The sequence below is a fragment of the Tinamus guttatus genome, unplaced genomic scaffold, assembly GCF_059628265.1.
Source record: "Tinamus guttatus ecotype Peru unplaced genomic scaffold, ASM5962826v1 Tinamus_guttatus_pri_ptg000444l, whole genome shotgun sequence".
Taxonomy (NCBI): Eukaryota; Metazoa; Chordata; class Aves; order Tinamiformes; family Tinamidae; genus Tinamus; species Tinamus guttatus.
The window spans coordinates 668,080-691,849 of NW_028288978.1; the positions used below are offsets into that span (position 1 = coordinate 668,080).

Here is a 23,770-nt window from a genome sequence, read left to right on the forward strand (position 1 = left end):
AGAAAAATTTCCAAGAAAGGGAAAAAAGAATAAAGATGGAATGAATATGTCTCTGAACACGAAACGTTTCTGCCGTCAAACTTATTTGGAACAGAATCAAGATCTAAACCTGTGGCCACCTTGCCATTTGTGAAGCCTGTGTCCCCAGCAGGCTGAGGACACTGCCAGGAGTCTGGCAAATAAAATGAAGGGCTATGCTGCTGATGCAGGAGACCAGGAAAGCCTTTTCTTCATGAGCCTAAATGTGAGGATAAATCCCATACAATATGCTTAAGCTCATCTCCTTTGTGAAGAGCATAAGAAAACCAATACATTGCATGTTGCATTTCAAGATGTTAATTTACTTCTAGAAATGTGAATATCAAAACCTATGCAGGACAGGAAGAGGTAGGAACCCACACTTGGGTTTACATGTAACCTCAACTGCAGTCAGGGAATTTAAAGAGTAAAAATCATAGTGCTAGAGTCAAAATCTCTATGGGTCTACTGACAGGCTCTACTGATGCCATGGCTCTACTGATAGGCATGAAATGACAGCAACTGACAGCCATAGACAACCTCATCTCTAGCAGCAGCACAGCTATCCTCTGGGATGGGAAAGGAGTAGGTCAAGTGTGGAATTGAAGATCTGAACTGAAAAACTAAGAAGTGCAAGATTCTGCTGAGCCTGGAAATGGATAAACTGGAAATGGATGTGCTATCCCTGACCACATCACAGGCACAACATGGCAAAGGCTTGTTTTCCAAAAACCCAACCCGATGTCTGCAAGAACAGCCCCAGAGTTCATGGTTCAGCAAACTAATATAAACCACTGTCCATTTCATTTGGCGTAGACACCATCTAAAATTGCCATTGGTTTATACTAAGAAGTCAGGCTGCAACCTGCACTGGCTGAGGAGCCTCTGCAATGTCCATGGCGCAGTCCCTCCACAAGGGAGAGATGCTAACTGCACAGGAGAACAGCTAAGGGCAGGAACCATTTCATTCCCGCAGGCTAAATCTGCTTCCAAGAATGAAACAGCCCAAAGAAGCAGGTTACTTAGTGCAGCAGGTGGGTCTGGGGTAATGAGGAGTGAGAAGATCCCACTTTACTCACCCAGTTCATTCACACCTGTCTTTTAAATTCACACCTGCTTACTTACAGATAAGAGAAAAGGGTGCAGATCCATCCAAACATGCTTATAGACATTTACACCTGGTAGTAAAACTGTTATGGTCCTTTTGTATAAATATAATTAGGAAATGCTCCTTGTTTAAAGCATCAAGCAAGACTTGAAATGACTGCATTTCACATTTCAGCTTCTCACAGAGAAAATGTGCTAGGGAGATGATAAATAAAAAATTACATGCAGATGTGGTGAGGAAAAGAAATCGTAAAAGAAATCAGCACACTCCCCTAGCAACAAGCCAATATTATTTGGAATAAAATGGAAACTACATTCTGTGCTTGGAGTTAGAAGCCAAAGTAAATTATTATAATGGATCAAGAAATACATGGAATGGAAGAAAACATTATGAACAGATAGAAGTCTGACTTATCCATGAGTATCACTGGAGGAAATAATGAAAATATGGCCTTCCACACTGTCCACTGATTGAGTAATGAAATAAATCCTATGTTCATTCCCTCTGGTTTTAATATTTCTTTGTTGTTTTACCTGTTGAATCCATTCGGTTTTTCCTTCCAATGAACAGCTTGGTCCTGTAAAGCCGTGCACTGAACTGCCCCTTGAAAATTGATGCAATGGGAGTTAATGAAGCTTCTCCAGCTATCAACAGCAGAAAACCTGGCACCATTATTTAGCTTGCACTAACAATACACTTTAAATGCAGAAGATTTTCTGGAGCAGATCAGATCAGTGCTACAGTAACTTCTTTTTTTCTTTTTAACTTACAGTATAAATTACTTTGGTGCTGGTTTACCTCATAATTACATCACCATATATAATGTCTGGTATTCTTTCTGGAAGCAGAAAAGGTTTCAGTTCAACACTTCACAGGGAATTAAGCAATCACTGCTTTGGAACTGATCAACTGTGCATCCAGCTGGATACTTCAGAGTACAATTTTCCTAAGTTCTTCTGCAAATAACCCTCTTCTCAAGCAGAAAGCAGTTTGTGTGGGGTCTCCAACTTGTGTAAAGCTCCTTTGAAAAGTTTGCCCCATCTTTTAAAGATCACCATGAAAAGATGTACCTCATGATGCATAATTAATCTCTGGCTGATACATTGGAGTAGGCTATTCATTAGGCCTATGTTCCCATCCTTGCTTATTTTATTCTTTAGATGGACAAAATATCACTCAGTTTGATTTTTCTGGACTTAACATTTTATCCTCTGTAGTTTTCCAGTCTTTTGAATATTTAAAGTCAGTATAAGCAGAAAACATTAGTATCTCTTTAAGCATAGGAAAAGCTTTAATTCATGACCCTCGCTGTTAATTTCCAAAAGGCAATACCTAAACTAAAAATACGTTGCCATACATTCCTGAACCCTCCAACCTTTCCACAGGCTTCCTTTACAAAAAGATGCAAGCACAGTGCTGTAGGAGAAGCAAGGATTCAAAGGGAAACACCAAAAGGAAGCTGAGTTGCAAAGTCCAAAATGAAAAGCCAGAAATAGGAGGTAAAAGAATCAGGAAAGCAAGATAGCAGTAAGGACTCTCCTTTGTATGATTTCTTTTCTCATATCTTTCCAGTGAATTGCTTATTACTCTTTGTTTCATCTGTACTGTGACAAGTCAATATTTTCTTGGTAAAAATAGATGCTTTAGGGCATTTCCTACTGCTGAAGATAAAAGGTATTTACATCCTTTCTGCAGGCAGACAGGTGGCCTGCACAGAATAGGGCAAGTCTGTATCTACCCAGCCACCTCTGCAGCTGCCATAGGAATGATTGGATATTATGAGGTTATCCGCAGCAAGTCTCAGTACTTTGTTCGAAGCACATGAAAAAAAAAAAAGTTTCTTTAAAGTATGAGAAAGTCACATATATTCTCCCTTCTTTGGAAAACTTACCTCTTTAAGCTCATAAAACTTACCTTCTAAAGTTCAATTTGGCCAAAAGCTCAAAGACTTTGGAGGCTCAAAAACTCAAGATCAAAGACTTGGACTAGATGATCTCTAGAGGTCCCTTCCAACCTCAATCATTCTGAGATTCTGAGACTCACAACCCAAACCAACACCTTCGCTTCCTACCACCTCATCAACAGCTCTGTCAGTAGCTGTTTCTTTGCTGAGAACTCTTGATCCTGTTATCTAAAACAACCCAGTCAAGATAGACACTTCATGGTCACCTAGGAAAAAGCCTTTCCCAAACAGAAAAAAAATCTACACTGCTTTATATAGGCAATGATTTTCAGGCATCTGCTAAAAATGTCTTTCTGCTGTGATTGTCTAACATTCAGTTTCTTCATCAATAAAGGCAAACGATATGGGAATGATGGCTCTTTTCATGCTCTTCTTAGATGCTCTGGTGCAAATATTCTGACCAAATGGTATTCAGTGTTAATGATGACATAATCTGAAGGATATTTTTCATCTATTTGATACAATTAATTGATATAAGAATACACCTTAATTTCTTTATTTTATGCAGCCTATGGAACTGCAATAAATAATTAAAAAAAATAGAATATTCCAGACTGGAAAAAGCATTTTCATTAGTTTCGTCATGATACTTACGATAACACAATTTTCAATAAGACGGCAAATACTGCAAATTTTATCCTTTGACCACTCACTGTGAATGACAATTGTATTCTGACCCCTGTATCCCCCCCTAACAAACAAGCCAAATTCCCAATCGAGAAATGTTTATTCTTGGCATCAGTGCGGATTTTGCAAATGCAGTATTTTGTTTTCAAATAATGCATATATATTTGAGGGCTGGTGAAGAGAAGACCACTGAAAGGATCCTTTTGCTTGGAACCCAATCTGATTTTGATCTGCATGGGATTTAAGGGAAAAAATATGTCATTACTGCAGACACTTTTTGGAGTGCAGCTATACCTCAAATATTAATATGATTTCTACTCTTCTCTACTAAAGTATGTTTTTGAAAACCTGGTGGCAAGTAAACTTTCCTATGCTCTTATAAAATTTTGTAAATGTTTTAGCTGTGTTTTATGTATACTTTAGACTTCACTAAGTAGCTATTTCCTGTAATGAATGACAAAGATATTAAAAGTTCATCTCTTACCACACTCCATGGGATGCTAACCAGAAATTCTGTGATAATATGTGTGAAATATTATTATTTGTCTTCATCAGGGATAGGTGTCATTGTAAGATAATATTTCCCTGTGTTCTTTGTGATGTTATCAGGATAATAACCTTTCAATTGGCAAAGAAAAACAATCTGAACTAACTCATTTTGGTATGCAAAATGATCAAATTCTTATCAATCATTATATTTATTTAAGAAGAAATCAATCTTCCTTTCCTTAAGTACCCTTTAGTCTTTGAAATCTAAACAATTCCCAGAATAATTAGATGATACCAGCAAGGTCTTAAGAGGACTGCAGCATCTCCTAGGTAATAAAACTCCAGGGAAGAGTCAGCCAAAGGCTGAAAGGAGAAGGGCACCGAGAGGAGCAGACAAAGCATTATCTGCAGCGCTACATGCACTTTACTTGGAATGAGTAGCTGTTTTCATCCCTTCCTCTCCTTGCCACACAGTCTCTTCACCTCAGCCATAATCTTCATTATCCTGTTTTTCTTCAACTCTGACATTTTTGTCTTTTTTTGTTTAACTGTCCTATCTCTTTGCTTTCATTTTCATGCAGCTCACTTCTTCACAAGTCTATTTAGGCCCACAAAACATACCCTAAAAAGCAGCCCGGTGTACATATAATTCCACCCAGCCCATTTGCACTGCTTTCTCTTGCTCTCTGTCCTCTCCATCGTGTCTATCTGGATCGAAACCTCTTGAAGACTCTGGGCTAACTGCTGCCTTTTTCAGGAAGGAGATTTTTGCAGTTGGTTTTTGGACATTTCCATGCTAGACATAACTGATATGCAGTTCAGTGAACAAATTTGGATGTGAACACCTCAGTTTCCATGCACAAGGGATTCCTGGCACTAGGATATCCTTGGAGTCCCTATAGAGCAGTCAAGGTCTCCCAGAAAAATGTGTTCAGCGGGATCAAGCACCATGCAGTGCAACAGGGCCGTTTGTTTTCCCATGGAATTAACAAGACTCTCATGTGTGCACATGCTTCCTTTGTCCTTTGCTTCATTAATCATATGTACATATTTTCAAATATTTGAATATATTTTCCATTAGTTTTTTTTGAGGGGAAGCGCACACATTGCGAATGAACACAGACTCCACTGAATAAATCACTGGTTTGTCACTTATTTCAGTGAGGCACGAATTCACACAATATTTGCCACGTGTTATGATCTCTTCTCTCTCTCTTCTGCTGCAAAGAAACCAAAGCCAGTTCAAAGCTTTTTTGAGTGTGTGTTTTATTCAAAGTGAGGAAAAGAATGCTTGCAAACAAGATCTAATTAGACAGCAGTGAGGGGTAACAGCTGTGTGTTGCCTGTAGTAAGTTTGTTTTTTCATTAAACACCAAAACTGCAAGACAGCTTAGAATATAAGGCATGATTCTAAAAAAAAAAAAAAAGGAAAAAAAGAAAAGTCAAATCACGTCAAAGTCTTTTTCAAAGTCCTGTTTTAGCTTATATCTCAATATTTTCTACATTCTTCTTACATTGCTAAAAGCAAAGCACTCATAATCTGAGCAATGTTACAAATGCAGAACACAAGCTTGTGTCCTTATTCAGAAAAAACTGCTTTCTGCCTTGCTTTAGGGAGACCTGAACACACTTGGCCTAGCTAAAACCTGTTATATTTGTGCATAAAATGGGATGCTAATGAAAGATTTTTTTTTTGATCTGGTTAATTATACACAACAGATTTTGAATCCAAAGCTGCAAATCTAATTCATAGAATCATAGAATCATAGAACTCTTAAGGTTGGAAGGAACCTCTGGAGGTCATCTAGTCCAACCCCCCTGCACACGCAGGGTCACCTAGATTTCCATTTGAAATGGAAATGTTCTTCTCTCACTAAAAATATTAAAATAAATACATAAGCATTGACCTATTGCAACTAATATTCAAGAGTAAGTAAATTACATGAGAGTAGATGAAAGCACTTTAAATGGGACTTCTCAAAATTAGATAGTTTATATGCAATTATATCAGTTTAACAGATTTGAGAGAATTAAATAAAATATGGTGAATTCTACTGCTTGTCTTTTTTATTTACAGATCAACCTTAGGTGCTTGATTAAAAGCTTGTTGTTAATTTGCAGTCATTTAATCAAATGCCCAGAAACCTAATTCTTTAAGAGAAAAAAAAAGCTAATTTGGTTAAATGATTCAAGGCTGTATCTTTATTTGCCAACAGAAGGATCTGACAGACAGACTTTGTGAGTTCTCCGTATTGATATTTTCTCCGTCTCTTTCTCTCCCTTCCCAACGGTCAGTGCCAGAAGTGCAGCAGAGCCCAGAGCGTAGGGACGGGCAGATGTCCGCTGCCCGGGACGGCTGCACTGGAGCTAGCTGGCAGCCGGGGTGCTGCGTGGCTGGGCGCCTCCGCAGGCTTCACCAAGGCTCTGCCGAGTAGCTCAGGGCAGCCGCTCCTTCCTGTCCCCGGGGGCGCAGGAGTAGGGCCAGCTGCCGAGCAGGTGAGTTATGAAGTTGCGTGTCTGGAATCGCAAGCACCAGAGCCCCGAGCTCCTCTTAGCGTCATTGTCTCCTTTAAAAACCTGCCACAAGAGCCCATTCCCTGGAAACACTTCATCAAGAAAATGAACAAGGCAGCAGTATCAGTTTCTCCATTGCAAGACCAGGAAGAACCGCCTTGGAGGCACCTTTCACTGCCCGCATGCTGGGAAGCAGTGCAAGCTTCTCCGATGTGCTCCATCCACGTGTCCTAATGCCAGGGCTTGGCGTGGCCATCTGCTACTCGTGCTTTGCTAAGCCCAGTGCTAGGTGAGGACTGCAGCCTTTGGCACAGGCGCACTGGCCCCAGACTTTAATTAGTGAAAGCCATAGTATTGGAGCTGATATTTTACTCATATCTTATCTGGTATCAAGGAGGAAAAAAATGGATGTGGCTTAAACCATGACATTAGTCATATTTGACTATGTCAATTCAGTTGGCTATGTTGACCACCTGCATGAGATGCAGATGTCCCAGGAAAGCTGGGCACGACAATCTGATAAGCAATGTTCTCTATGGGATTTAAAGATAACCAAAGAACCCAAGCTAACAACCATATGTCATTTAGTCATTTAAATGGCAATGGTTAATTATCAACTCATGACTAATTTTTTTTTTCATGAAAGTAGCTATTAAGAATGATTAAAGCAATGTGTTTTTTCATTTACTGATCTTGTCATGGTTTTAATTAATGCTTATTTTTATATATCATGTGGCTTCAAAAAGCTTAATAATTTATTGCAACAGGGGATTTGTGAGAGTGTGTTAATATGGTAAAGGTTCTTGCCTTTTAAAAGCAAGGGCCCATAAAAATCAACTTTGTGAAACTCTACTAGCTACACAATGAATGACATCAGAGTCTATGGAAATGGCCAAGATTTGTAAGCTTCTGGTTTATTTTTCTTTAAAATGCGGGCTTTCTAATTTGGTTTGTTCTTTGTTGTGATGAAGATGTGGGCATTGCTACAGCTTTTAGACACAGTCATATTCAGTAAAACTGATGGCTAACTGAATTCACATTTCACATCTGATTTCATTCTTTGAAGTAAGCTATGCCATGCTTGATTTAATTGCTACTAAGTGTAACCTACTTGAAGTCTATTAAATTAAGTCTACTATTAATTCAATAAATAGACTGATTATTATTCTATCAATAAAATAACTTCATCCTATCATTGTGTATTTATACACATAGTGGAATGGAGGCAACTGAACTGCCTGCCAGATCATTAATAAGATAAAATGAGATTAAATTAAAATCATGATAAATGAATCATGAAAAATGATAAAATTAAATGATTAATGAGATTAAAAAATAAACTTTTGAAAGTGGTGAATCAGAACTAAAAAATATGTATCAGACACATTCAAAATACTTGCTGCAATTTCTCAGGTGACGGTGAATTGACCTATTCAGCCTTTGAAAGAGTCCTCTGAGTTTAACTTTCATTCTCCTTGGTAAGCATCCAAGAAAATTATCTTGACAATCTAATGGCTGTGTGTGTTTTTAAATGTCATTCTCTAAATGTTTCTTTCTGATGCCAGACTAAGTTGCCCAAAAGGAAGGTTTCTGTTACCAATGACTAGGCAAGCGAGCGGTGCTGCAGCCAGGGAATAAAACCAAGACTTTTACTTTGGGGAGCTGTGGCTGCAGTCCTCACTCCAAACTTATCGCTGTTCTTCCAGAAAACACCACAACTCAGTTTGTTCACACTAGGCAATACCACACTTGTACCAGGAACTAGAAGTTGTATATGTATATATATATTGTATATGTGTATATATATATTCATATCAGCCTAAGCAAGTACAAAACACCAGTCACAAGTGCACGATGGCAAGATTGCAAGACACACTCTGAGGAGCAGAGCTAAGCCAACACTGCAACATGTCAGCCCCCTCAGTCCCCGACTCCTCAGCACATCCTCTGTAGGAAACATCTTTTCTGTGGAAAACCTCAGCAAAACAAGAGGCAGTCACAAGCCTTGGAGGAAGGAGGACGCTCAGCAGAGACCAGGCTGCAAAGCGCAGGTGTGGACGAGTGCCTGGCCCTGGTGAAGAGCAGTGGTCTCCTAGGGCAGGACTTCTTTAAGCCACAGAGAAGTCCCAAGTGACTGGAAAGAACAGATGGCAAAGGAAGCTAGTCTGATATGCGAAGCCAGTATTTTGGAAACTGGGAAGTACCATGAAAGGGGATCCCTCAGAGGCCTCTTGAGGACTATGGACTGGCCTGGCGTGTGGTTTCAATGGTTAGTGACACCAGGGGTCACTTCATTTACTCAAAACTAATCCTTTCCCGGCACTTGGCTTACCTCTACTGCATAACCAGTCATCCGCCCATATGCACTTTTGTGGTTGTTAAGAAAACACAGAAGTGCAGGGAATTTTCCAGTCCTGGTCAGCAAGGAGATCAGATTAATCAGATGATTATTCTCCAATGAAACTATGACTCCGCTGGATGAAACGCTGTCCAAATGTGACAGACGGCCCCAAGGGTGCAGTTCTGTCTGCAGAGTGGGTGCCCCTGAAAGTTGAAAACCCACATTCACATGCGGTGGGAAAGAAATTCCCCTTTCATTTCCACCGGGTAGGTGGTCAGAAGCTGCGGAACAGCCCTCCCTGTGCTGTGAACATCCATCCCCTCCAAAAAGCTGGCCTTCAGACCGCTTCTCATGTATCACTCACCACTTGTGGTTTTACCTGGCCTTAACTCTGGTTGTGTTTTATTTGCTGAAAGCTGATCATGGAAGTTCAGAAACACAGTGCATGCTGAAGAGCACTTTCGTGAACTTAGGAGGTGCAAGATGAGAAAGCAGAGGAACAAGTTGGAACAATTTTGTCAATTTGCTGGAATAAAAGCTCTTGCCAAAATGAAACCTGTTGTATTGCTCTCAGTTAGTTTAAATGGGTGGAATTTGAGAGATCCTCAGAGATATTTTATATGTGGCTTTTAAGCAAGCCATGATTCCTGAAGACCAAGGATTACTAGAAATTGGGAGTATACACATATTAAATCTCCAAAGGGCTACAGCTGTGCATTACACAACAGGAAATATCTGATGTGGTGCTTTCAAGAACTGTATTGCTGTATTCCAAGTATAACGTGAAGTTAAATTATTCAGAGCTTATTATCCAAAGAGCAATAATAGAACCATAACATTTTTGTGGAAGTGGAGATGGTAAGTGCTCTGACAAAAGCTTTACAGAATCGCAGAATAATTCAAGTTGGAAGGGACTTCTCGCAGTCATCCAGTCCAACCACCTGCTCAAAACAACTAACTTCAAAGTCAGATCAGGCTATTCAAAGCTTATCCAGTTAAGTTCTGAGTATCTCCAAGAATGGCGATTCCACACAACACACTATCATACATGACTGCAAAGTCCCATCCTCACTGTGAAAAACATTTACCTTTTTTTCTACATGAAACTTGCCTTGTTGCCACTTTTGATCAAATGCCTTTTCAGTGAATTTTCTCAGTATGTAAATTCCTCTTGCAGGCTCCAATATATACTATACCAGACTGAAGAACGGATATGAAGAATTGAGATGGTACAAATTCAAAAGGGTACACTAAAAAACCCTGTTGAGCTGTTGCCTGAGTGACCTATATGCCATACACAACTTCCTTTCTCTTGTAATTTCTTTCTCCCACTGATTATCATTTTCTTTGACACAGAATGGCACAGCATTAAGCACCAGTCCCTGACTAGACTAGACTACATGCAGATTCTTCTTGCTGTCCCACCACAGATTTGGAGCTGAGTCCCTCATATAATAGCCTTTGAGAGGCAAACAACAAATCCTTGTGCTTTAAATACATCCAGTGAAACGGTGGGGTTTTATTTGGTCCAGCACAAAGGATCCCTTTGGGATATATCTGTGACCTAGACTCCATCGCATACATCACCTGGAAAAATGGCCAAGAAAAATGACTGAATGGTGTGATTGGGGTTTTCAGAGGGTTTTTTGCAATGAGCGGATTAAAGAGAGTTATGGAGCACAAAATGGACATGAAATGTCATCCCCGCTTAGACTGCCAGGGCTCCTTTAACCTTGAGCACTACTCAAAGCAGAGCATTCTGTGACACTGTTGGAACTATCAAAACAAGGCACACTTTGGTATCAGTCATCAGCAAAATTCCTGTTGTAATAATGTAACAGCAGCTAACACAATACCTTGAGGAGCATTATATCATTTTCCTTGGAAGACTTGTTAAACTTGGGATTAGGAAAGTGGCATATAACCTTAAATGTTCTTTTTCAGCTACGGATGCTCAATGAACTCCAAGAACAACTCCGATTTCTGATTTTCTTAATCTGCAATTGGAAGAAAATCCAGGAGGAGAAGGTCACTACTGGAACTGAGCAACACCTCCAAAAATAATCAAAAATTATGTAACATAAAACTCAAAAAATAATTTCACCACAATGTGATTTTAAAATAGGAAAAATATTGTTCATATTGATGTTTTCACAGAAACTTATATCTTTCTGTAAATGACATTTGATGAAGTAATACTCTGTTAGCAAACCCTCAGGTGACTACATGTCATAGATTACTTTTAAGAAAAACCTGATTATTGACTTTACAGGGAGAGTTCCTTGCACAAAGATTGTGGGTACTGGTGCCTTGACATAATCTTTTCATGGATTTCAGCGGATATATGATCTAACCCTGGTTGTCCTACCAACATCAACGGGATGTTAACACACACATCAATACTCACGCTCAATATGATGCATATAGGAAGTATCCTACTAAAGTGGACACCATGAATAATAATAAGGGTTTTGTCCTTAACTAAATCAGAATTAAGCACCTCAAGGAAAAATAGACATTGTCTATCTTAAGATTCCCCTATAGTGAATGTCCAATTCGTTACCATAGGTGGTAAGAGTTAAACTTCCCTTTCCTCCAAGCTCTCTGAATATCATCAGAAATATATTCATTACAGCTTGCCTTTCTTCATTTTGCCATGCTGAAAGTTCAGTAACAGGACACTGCCAGAAAATATATTGATGGTTTCCTGTGTTTGAGACGTGAGACCCTCACAGAACCACAGAATGCTTAAGGTTGGAAGGGATCTCTAGAAATCATCTAGTCCAACCCCCCTGCTCCAGTAGGGTCACCTAGAGCATGTGGCACAGAACTGCATCCAGGCAGTTCTTGAAGATCTCCAGAGAAGGAGACTCCACAACCTCTCTGGGCAGCCTGTTCCAGGGCTCTGGCACCCTCACAGTAAAGAAGTTCTTCCTCACATGGAGGTGGAACTTCCTGTGTTTCAACTTGCACCCGTTACCCCCCGTCCTGTCACCGGCCACGATGGAGAAGAGCCTGACCCCATCCTCCCTAATGTTGATCAGATCTCCTCTCAGCCTTCTTTTCTCCAGGCTAAACAGGCCCAGCTCGCTTAGTCTTTTCTCATGTGACAAATGCTCCAGTCCCTTAATCATCCTCGTGGCTCTCCACTGGACCCTCTCTAGAAGCTCAAACTCGTCGTACAGAGGATACCTTATTCAATTCCTCACCTCCCCTTCAAAAGAAAGAGTTGTTTTCTTCATTTCAGTTCACGAAAAGACACAACTTTGCAGAAAAGTCAAGCGATCAGCCACTGTGGAAAAATAAAAACAAAAACACTGCCACCCCATCCAGGTCTCTGACAGGCTGGATGCAGTTTGCAGGCAGGCTAACACTACTGGATTCATGCTCTTTTGTCTGAAATAAAAATGGCTTCAAAAGTGGTTGTGGGCAGTACTTCAGGGCAGGTTACATGTGCTGCAATTGCACCTCCTAAGAAGAGTTCAGATGCAGCACAGGGCTGGACAGACACACTGACAGAGGCAGCCTCACCAATCTGAAGAGAAGATGGCCGGACGGATGCTGCTTTGGTTTGCTACTCGAGGTCAGCCAATATTAATAAAACCACAGTGTTCCAGCAGCAGACGAGTTGCAGTTAATTTCACCTAAAAGAAGACAAAAGGAGCCAGGTCCTCCTCCTCTTCAGGGTGGAGGAAGGCTGGCCCAGCTGCCCACACTGTGTTTGAGCATATCGGGTTTGCACAAGTACCTTGCTATTGGTTTTGGTCTGTTGTTTTCTTTAGGGTACTCGAAATACAGAAAAATAATTGTAAACCTAAAATAATGTTTTTAACCAAGAGGCAGGAGTTTTATTTCCTGACATGAACAGTAGATGTCCCTCTTACCCTGAGTCAGCTCTTCAACCCCCTGTTGGGGGGTTTTCTCACCTGCAGAAGTGCTCGATGTTCAAATTTGAGTTACCAAGCAGACAAGACTACTTAGTCTCAGTCCCATTCAGATTTTAAAAGCCCAGACCAGTCACCTTTATCAACACCTTCTGGATCCTGTAACATTGGTAGGATCTGACCGTACACAGTTCAGAGTGGCAGTTTACAAAACAGCTTAAAGCAGAAACACAAGTTCTTAAATCAGTTAGTGATAAAATTCCTGATTGCATAAATTCTTTTAAAAAAAAATATTCAGCTTGCTCTACTTGACAGCTTGCACATTGTGCCCCATTTCAGTAAAGAGTTAAATCTGACACACAATAAAATACTTAACAAATAACACTTACCTACAGGGCACTGCTGTCAAAACCCATTTTTTTGAAAGAACTCCTCCACACACAGTTAAATGGCCTTTCCAGGTAACACCCGTAAGAGGCCAGGAATGGGGAAGTACAGGGTGTCCCTCAGTAATGGCAGCACAGCCATATGAAACACAACATAAGTTACGTTATTTATGCAGGAAAAAGCAGGAAATTGAAATTTCTTGTCCCACAAGGGCTACTTGTTTCTTATGAGTAGGACTACTGCGGTGAAGGTGAGCCAGAGAGCAAGAAGGTGGCTTGTCATAGCTGTTGCTTTCTATTGATGAGGCTGTGAACTGTGATGCACGCTTTTCTGTATATATATCTCCTACAAGAAGTGGTGGTGGACTGTTCTGATGAATAGCACCTTCTTTTGAATTTTCCTTTTACATCATTATATTGTAAAACTTCAAGTGCAGCTCAATTTCTTAAAAACCAGCCTGTTTCTTGAATCCCCAGGTGTGTCAGTATGCATTGCATCAAATCTATCAGAAACGTCAGCAGTTCTTCATCCAATTCTTGCATTAGAAGACAAGTGCCTAAGAAAATTCCTAAGAATTACATTTTCTTTGCAATAATTTTGAAGGTTCAGGAACCCTCCCACACACACATGCACATAATTTCAAATGTAAATAAAATATCTAACAAATGGTCACAAATAAAAGATAACAAAGACACAGCAGTGGGAGATAAAATTCTGCATTGCTAACCTCTGTGTCTGTACTCGCCTTCTGTTCATCTTGCTGGTAAACCACTACAAAAAACAGCTTGACTTTTGTGTGAAATTGTGTGAAAATTTTGTGTGAAAAAGCCTGCTAATCATCATAAATATCTTTAGAAAGAATCAGAACTGTAACCCTCCCAATACACCCAGCTTTCATGTTTATTCAAGAATTAGAGAGCAGCAGTTCCCCGGGTTGTTGAAGGATATTATAGCACTGAAATGCTTATTGGTATGGCACAGAATCTTACGAGCTATAATCTAGTCAGAAACATATGAAACCTTCACATTTTGTCTCTCGGAAAGCTCCTGCAAAGTTCTTTTGGAAGAAAACACTCGTCTTTTAGAATAAATGAGTCAGGACAACTTACTCCCAAGTCACTCTCCATCCTCTTAACTAATAACTTCCTCCACACACTGGAGTTTCTTTTGGAGGTTATCGGTACTTTGCATCACACAATCAAGTTTTCCATAGCTGTTGCCTCTGTTAAATGGCTAGCAAAGAAAGTTGTGTGAAACCAAGTGCTAATAAAAGACAAGATTAATGGCAGATTCCTCCTCCGAAAAGGCTGAAGGTGGCCTGTGTTTCTGCAGCATCCTGCCTAATACTGTATTTTTTCTATCAAATGCATGCAGCTTTGTAAAAGTGACACAAGTTCACGGAAATGCTTTGAGGACTCTCAGAGTTAGCTAAATCTGTTTGCATTTCTATGCTAATATATTTTTCTGGGATATCATACAGGTAATTTGCAGGTAATTACAAGAAAACAGAAGCAAAATTAAATGGTTGGGTGACTTGGGGTGCATGGAGCTGTCACCACATTGGAGGTGACAATATCTCTGATGGGCCAAGGCAGTCACAAAGGGCTCTGTTATCTCTAAATATAACTCAACATTTATTTTCTTCTTCCGATTTAAGCCAATGCTTATCAAACTAAGAGGGTCAGCAGAGCACTGAGTGGGATTCGGGTCCCCTAAATAGATCCTGAACAACTGACCCACTGAATCCCTCTGCAGAATCCCTTGACTATATTGACCAGACAGACCTCAGGGGCTATATGCAAGCTTGAGCTACAGACACCAGGGCCTGGGAGCTGGGGCTGGTGATGTGTCAGTGGACTGGTGAGAGACTTGTATACTCAAGGATCTGGAGGCCATGCAGATTACCCTGGTGTTCCTGAAACGAAACTCAACATCGCTATGTGGACAACTGAAACAAGACCAAAATGACATGAGCTGAAACCTCCTGTGTAATCAGACACGCAGTGGCTTGCCAGGTTAGGTGGCTCATGCCAGAGCTCACAGCAGCAACGCTGCGTGGAGGACCTGGCGGGGCTGGGGGGAGGTGGGAGATCCTATCTTCGCACCACAAAAACACAACTAACGCCCCTGCTGCAAGCTATGTCGTAGAAGAGGTTTTCTTGTTTCACATTTAGAAATGTCAAATGTCCTTAAGAGGAAAAGCAAAAGCCACATCCTTTACATTTAGATATATATTAAACAGTGAATAGGGGAGAACTCAGGCAGAAACCATGGGGCCTTTCTTTGCTTTGTCCACCTCTTTTGCTGTCATTCTCCTCGTAATTCCTGGAGGTAAGTGCCCCTTTTGATCTTTTTTTCTGGCAAATGGTGATGTGCAGAGTCAGAGTCGGGCAGAAAAGCATCAGCAGAAAGAAGGCACTCACTATTATTTTTGGAGTTCTTATTAGCTCTTTGCACTAACTGTATGTGTTTGGCCTTTCCATATAGATAAAAAGAAATCCATGTCTCCAGATTCTTTCACTTCTCTCTCTCTTTCTTTCTCTTTCCTTCTTCCTTCCTTCCTTCCTCCCTTCCTCCCCTCAAAGACGTGTTCATTTAATATGACTTATTCTGAATAGTCCCATTTCCAGGCCTGCACATCGGACACACATTGCACAGTGCTTATCTGGTGATGGATCAGGAGGTTCTTAGTCACAACAAAAGCTGAGAAATTAACCATGGCAGTGAGGTTCAGGAAAATAAATCTGTGCAAGAACAATAATACTCTTGTGTTATGGTGTTTTCTTTTGTCAGAAGTTCACACCACTAATGTAATTTTTGTTCTCCTGAAGCATAGAGAAGTAGTACTGCTGAGCAGTATTAAGTCAGTATTAAGCCTAGCATTGTGGCATATGTACATACTTTGGTATCTATATACTTTATAACTACGTTTTTTTTTTTCTAAGACACTAAAAGTTTCTTACAGTATTCATGCTGTGTGTATTATGGCTTGTTTTTATTTTCAGGTTTGTGTGTGGATATTATTGGAGGTAAAGAAGTAGTACCTCATTCAAGACCATTCATGGCTCTAATTAAAGAAAAGAATGGACCGAACCTTTGTGGAGGAGCTTTGATCAAAGCAAACTGGGTGTTAACAGCTGCCCACTGCAAAACGTAAGTTCTGAATTTGATTCATGGATGCGCTTAGTGAGTATCTGGCATACTCTGCAAGGAGAGTTAATATTCCTGGTGGTTTTGTGCCTTTAACACGGGCATGACTATGTTCTGACTAGTATGTTTCAAGATTCGTATTGCCAACTTTGATTTGTTGATTAGGAAATACTTTAACAAGGTCTTTACCTGCAGTGTTTCTGGAGAGACTTGTAAGCTTCTGTCCGTATGCAAGGATAGACTAGCAACACTGAAGGACTCAGCTGAGGGCAAAGATTTATGCCCGTTTCTTCAGTCAGTCAGTACACTTGACCAAATACAGGACAGGATAGTCTAGCTGCTCAGAAAACAGAACCATATTCTTGATATTTCATTTTATAAAAGACATGCCTTTCATTGCAGAATGAGACAGCATGCAGATATAAAGGAGAAAATATCCTCGAGATAGAGGTCTCTAAACATCTGTCATCTACTTTATAGAACGTTAGTAATAATAATAATGATGACATAATACCTGATCACGTTAGCTTGTCAGACAGCCTTTCTTGTTGCTCTCTGACTCCAGATGCAAACAGCTGCTTGGCCCAGGACACGCTTCCCCAGCAAGGCGAGATGGGAGGTTTACACCATACATCCCACCCGTTGTCCTTCTGGCCTGGAGCTGCTGCTGAGCCAGACCTCACACAAGCTCCAACAACGGCCCTTCTGGCCCAGTTAGTCACTGGGCTCTACAGACATCAGAGAAATGTAGCACTTCCTCCTGTCACCATCCGAACAGGGGACATACCAGACCTACTAAAGAGAGGCCACAGGACTCAAAAGCTGTAATATTAACATGAGGCAAAGAATGATGCTATATGAAACCTCAGTTAAGAGAGAAGAGAAAAAAAAAAAAAAACACAACCCAATGATGCTCAGTCAATGCTTAGAGCTTAATAGCTGAACAAACCTCAGGGTTTTGGCTTGTTGCAGTAAGAGGCAATTTTTTAAAAAAGCCATCCTAGACACCTGCTCAAAGAATATCCTCCCATTCAGTCCCATTCATTTTTCTCACAGGAACAGCCATATCTATGGTCTGATATAAAGCAGCATCTTGCTTGACTAAAGAGGGCAGACTTTTAGTTTCTATATCAGAAAATCCCAGCAAGCACATCTCTTATCACCCTTTCAGTGTCTAGGGAGTATATGAAGCAGAACAACAGAGATGAAGAGAAGTGCATCTCATGTGGCCTCAAAAAAATGGCGTTGAAAAGTACATCAGGTGTTAGGACGAAGTAACGGCACGATTTGGCCCAGACATGATGACTTCTGCCTGAGTGGTCCTGTGATCCATTCTCCCAGGCTTCCAGGATAAATGGCAGAGGAACACACTTGGTGAGATCATCACCATCAGCAAAGATGATGCAGCTGCTTTCCATTTGGTTCCCAAAGGGGTCAGTTCAGAGCCAAGAACTTGAGCCTTGTCTATGCTCCTAGAAAGGTGAAAATAGAGTGACAGGAATCTTCATTCAATAACTCAATTTGTTTAACTATTTGTGAAAATGTGGCAATATTTTACATTTTTGTAACTTACTGTTGCTTTTCAGGCATAAGGCAAGAGGCCCTGTAGCAACTTGTTATTATAGCACCACATTCAACAGCAAGGAATTGCAAACTTGGAGCAAGTGATTCCTATTAACTATATTGTCTTTTTCTCAGGGAAAGAAGCGAGGTTATTCTTGGAGCTCATTCAATACAAGGAAGAGAGAGAGAAAAACAAGTTTTTCAGATTACAAAACGAATTCCCCACCCGTGCTACTGTCCTATTAAGCAAGAAAATGATATAATGCTCCTGCAGGTACAAATTTACTTAAGGAATATGCATCTTCTATGACAAAACACTTTATTCCTCCTTATGAGGAAAGGACATGAGTCAAGGGACTTTCTGGAGGCTCCTTCCTTAGTGAGACAGTAAACCTGACTGACTGAAGGTTAATGTAGGTTGAACTGCTCATAACACCAAATAAGACATAAAAGCAAGTGCAAATCACAGAGTTAGAGGTTTTTTTCCTTGATGAGGCTCTCCAGGCTGTTGGCAAGAGTTTCACAGAATCACAATGGTTGGAAAAGACCTTTAAGATCATTGAGCCCAACTGTAAACCCTTCAAGGGCAGGCCTGTTTAACCATGTCCCTAAGTGCTTCATCTACACATTTCTTGAACACTGCCAGGGATGGTGACTCCACCACTTCCCTGGGCAGCCGGTTCCAATGCTTCATCACTCCTTCTGTGTAGAAATTCTTCCTAACGTCTAACCTGAACCTGCCCCGGTGCAACTTGAGGCCATTTCCTCTTGTCCTATCGGTAGTTATTCTGGAGATTGACCCCCGCCTCATAAAACCTCCTTTCAAGTAGTTGTAGAGAGCAGTAAGGTCTCCCCTGAGCCTCTTCTTCCCCAGACTAAATAACCCCATGGACAAAGGACATGATATTTCATGGGACAAAGGACACAGATTTCCCTAATTCTGTCATTACCACATTGATGAGACAAGTTTTGCTACAAACTATTGAAGTATCTCTTTAAGAAAAAAAAAAGGGGGGGGGGGCAGTGTTGAGGGCAGGAGGAGGAGCGAGAAATGCAGTAATCTTCCACTATCTTGATGGAAAAGGTCCGGTCATTAGCACTGCAGGAATCTCTATTAGTCTCATCTCCATAACAATATTTTTTTGTATCTTCCACAGCTTAAAAAAAGAGCAAAAATTACTAAAGCTGTGAAACTCATTCCATTGCCAGACTCAGATGATGATCCCAAAGAAGGAACAATTTGTACAGTGGCAGGATGGGGGAAAACTCGTAATAATGATAAAGAGTCCTCTAGTACACTCAGGGAAGTCAACGTCACTGTCATCAGCAGAAGAATATGCAATGACTGGAAGCATTATAAAGGCAAACCTGTCATAACAGAGAATATGATATGTGCTGGGGATAGGAAAGGAGGAAAGGACTCATGTTCTGTAAGTATATTTACTCGCTGTTTCCACCTAGAGAATATAAAACACTAGTTTCAATATAGGACTTACTAAAAATGAGTGAATTTAGCAAAGGTTTATAAAAGCTTCAAACTGGTAAATCCACCTTCACAGACTTCAGATTTTGTGCTTTTCTCCAACCATGGCACACAGCTATTCTCTTCCTCCACAAAAGGGTGTTAATAAAAAAATCTCTACAAAGCAACTGATGATTAATTGGCCTATTTTCTGGGAAAGAAACGGAAGAACTTCTCCAAGGTCAGAGGGCTTTGAAGCACTCTTTTTTTCTCGATAAAAAGCATTTAAACTGTCTACCAAGCAAGTCAAATAACTAACTGTGTAAGAATTACGGCACTTTTATAAGAAGATTTAAGCACTGAATTAACAAAGTTACGTAGAAGATTCACATTTCCAAAAACTTCCTGTCTTTCATGTGGGAAGTTACCATCTTGTTCATATTCAGACACACTACATAACTATTCTTCAGCAGTGATCTAGAATTAGTCCACGAAATTCACATCAAAAATCAGATTTAAGTCTTTTTCTTTTGGCTAGTGAAAAACTTACTTTCTAAGGAGTAAAAAAATATACTACAGTCCAGATTTTTGCTTCTCCTTTCTCTTCTGAAACAAGATTTAAGAAAGAGAAGAATTTTTAAGCTTTGGCAAATTTCAATGACTTTTTTTTTTTTTTTTCTTTTTCCAGGGGGATTCAGGTGGACCTTTGATATGCAATGGTGTGATGAGAGGCATCACTTCTTTTGGGAAGGCCAAACACTGTGGTGCTGTTGATGGCCCTGGTGTCTATGCTCGACTCACAAAGCAATACCTTCAATGGATAAGAAATACCATAGGGGGAGATTTACAGACTGGATTTTGATCAGCCAATTTCTTATTCCTACTCTGTGCTTGTGTATTAAAATCTTGCTTTGCAATATACATTACAAAATAGCTTCATGTAAAAAAGGTATTCCCATGCTGAGCTTTAGCACCTTTATTTCTTTAGGAATGAAACTGCAAGTCTGCTTTCAGATAACAGGGACACAACAGAGCACCCTGTGTTAACAGTATTTGTGGCTTATAGGTTCAGGTATAGAGTCATTAAATGTACTCATGACTCAGGCTTCTGCTATTCTTGAGCTAAACTTTGAAAACTGAGCTCTACCCAGATGAATAATTCTGACCAAAACATAGTCCAGCTGCTTAGTCCTGAGTGCATGCTGAATATGTATCTAGATTTCTGCAAAGAAACCTGGAAGTAAATGAGGTGTCAGATACAATTCCTGATACCTGAAAAACGTGGTAGTGTCTCTGTAGGAGAACCCCTGATTTTACAGGTAGTAAGCTTGGTAGGCCTTAGGAAATGAGGTGTCAGAAACTGGACTGTTTGAACAGCATGATTGGGAGACAAAAAGTATGTATTTTCTAACTTTCATGCATTTAAAGCCTCTGTCTTTCACCCTTTACTGTATTTTGCATTTAATAAAAAAGATGGCAACAAACTCTACTGCCTGAAGCTGTCAATTTACATGAGACAACCTGGCTCTTGCAATGCAGGCACTCTGCATACCATTATCTAGAGCAATATGTATACATATTTCAGATGTGCTATGTTTACAGATTGCACTAAAGTTAGCAAATTATATTAAAAATAAATTCTCTGAAAACCCTCCTCCAGAGAAATAACATAAGGTGTCTTAGCAAACAAAAGAAGTGGTTCAACAACCACTTTTCAAAGAGATCTATCATGAAAAATATTTCTCCACGTGCCCATATTAACCTTCTTAAATATCTTTAGCCATGAATACCTCAAAAAAGGTCTGGTTTTATTTTATGTTCCTTTTTTTTGTTTTGTTTTGTTTTTTACTTAGGAGTTATCTAAGAGAAAGAGGAGGGTGAAGAAATTTTGTACATACCTCACTGCTCATTTCATAATAAGGATTAAATATCACTTAGAAACACAACATAAAAAAATAAAGATTAAAACCTATTTACACATCTGTCCCCACCTGACAAAGTAGATCAAAATAGAAATTTGATCCGAAGAGGAAGATTTAGGGGTGAGGAGGGAGAGGGTCTAAGTTACAGCAATCTTCCCCAGAAGCTTTGAAGCTGAAAGTCTTTTTTATTTTCTGTCTATTGTGAACATTACAGCAGCAGAGCTTGCAACATCCCTGCTTCCTTACTCATAACGTGTAGCTTGCATTTTTGCTCTATGACTGATCAGCTGTAAAAAGCCACACACACAAACACAGAAGCAAAGAAAAGAAATAGAAGATATCTTATCCAAGTGTATCTTATCCATTGAGTTCACATCCTTACAAAAGAGCGTCGTTTTATTAATGGGCTTTTGGCTAGTTCCACTGAAATTAGTGACTTCTTCCACTTTAAGTATTATATTACTTTCAGGGCCAACACAGATTGACCATTCAATAATGAATGTGCTTAATTAGGTGAAAGTAGTCAGCACTACTGGTCAGAAGAAAAGTGTTTTCCGATTTTGATAGCTATGTAGCAAGCAAAATAGTCTTAACTTCATATTGACTAGCTCTTTCCCCAGGTCATTCTCCTATCCTACTCATTATTAAATGTCTGTTCCTTTATTTGGTAAACAGAACATTTAGGTAACTTCTATGGAAAGAGGGAATTTGAGGGAGAACCACAGAAATGGTATAAAGAGAATAAAGAGATGAACTCCATTACTTTTTTCCATTTGCAAAGAGAAAACATGAAGCTCCTAAAGTTTTAAAAACACTGTTTTGGGTATTTAAATCACACTGCAGATGCCAAATAAAATCAGCTACACCAAACGTTATTATTAGAGTGCAGGTACTATAGAGGTTATTTTCCATTCTTCAGTACCAGTTTATTCCTAGTTATGTCTATCTTTTCTATCGGGTTTAACATAAGACCACAAGAGATGACCACAGAAACCAGCAGCTTAGTAGCATGAATTTACTGTAACTTAACAACTTGTTGGGTACCTGCGACAAACATAAGTGGTCTCAGCCTTCCAGACTTAAAGTTAGTGATCACGTGATTTCTGAACAGCAGAAGACAAGGTTTTAAAAATTGTGAGAACCACAGACATGAGAGTTTCACATCCATTTCCAGAGATGCTTGTGCCCCATTATTGTTGCCTATCACTTTCTGAACATTTGATCATAACTTAATTTTCCACCAGCTGATACAAATCTATTTCCCCAATTTCTCATACTTACCCAGGTCAGTTCAGGAAATAGACTAAATATATTTCAAGAAAAAAAATAAAAAAAATCCAAGCAACATGAGTTTGAGCTCAATAGGCTTTTAATATACAAATGCAATGAACAAATCTTTCATAGTTCCTCTCCTCCAACAGTGAAAGCAAAGCTCTAGAGATGTCTCAGCACCGCTGAGATTTGTCCGAATGGCACATGAAGACGACTCCCAGCAGCCATACTTAGCTGTTGACAGCACACAGGTCTTAGAGAAACTCCCATTAAAGTCCAAGGGGGTTGGTCCTTAGGAACACCATGTAAAATGCATAGAGTGCCAGCTGCCAAATTTGCCAACATCCAGAATTAAACTGGTACTCATGCGGGGTAAATGATCTAACTGTTGTGTTTGACCCAAACAGAATGCCTCTTTGACTCTGCTTACTAAGCTTATTAACTAGTTAATTACATAATTTTATGCAGTAACAGAATTATTACATATGTATTTATATTTTCAAGTATCTATCACATACAATAGGTGAGTTTAAGGAAACAACTCAATATCCAGTGAAAGATGGTTTTCTAATAAATCCTAGTTCTCACTGCTGCTATGAAGACAATAAATAATTCAAAATAAAATATTTATTTTTGTTTTAGTTTGAGTTATGTATTTAGTTATGTATGTATCATCTACATGATGTTTAGAATAATTCAGTTCCCTGGGCTGGTCTCTGCTGGTCCCAACCCTTGAATGATTCAAGGTTACTCATATGACAGGCATATGTGTTCCCAATGGAAATACTAAGATGATGTAGAACTACTTAAAAGGACCACAGCTAAAAGCAGGACCTAAGGCTTCATGCTGATATTTGACATAGGGTGTACTCCGCTCATGCTTGTTAGCTTAATGAAAATATATTATTCTTCAGAGTTATGATCTTTCTCTTCTATTGTGGAAGAGACAAGCTGCTAGCATTCTACAAGATTGCGGACTGATGTGGAAATTTGCTTTCTCGTGAAAACATGATGATGTTTTTTGCCGCGTTTAATTTAGAAGTAATGTATATATTCCTAATTATTAAACA

The 23,770-nt window shown here is 39.7% G+C and overlaps 1 protein-coding gene across 1 annotated transcript; it reads left to right on the forward strand.

Annotated features, from left to right (window-relative positions):
- Positions 1-15,601: 15,601 nt before the first annotated feature.
- On the forward strand, positions 15,602-20,583 carry LOC104579117 (granzyme A). The gene is made up of 5 exons (XM_010226711.2): positions 15,602-15,662; positions 16,337-16,484; positions 18,180-18,318; positions 19,202-19,474; positions 20,195-20,583. The coding sequence occupies exons 1-5, from the start codon at positions 15,602-15,604 to the stop codon at positions 20,366-20,368; spliced, it is 795 nt and encodes a 264-aa protein (XP_010225013.2). The 3' UTR covers positions 20,369-20,583.
- Positions 20,584-23,770: the final 3,187 nt, after the last annotated feature.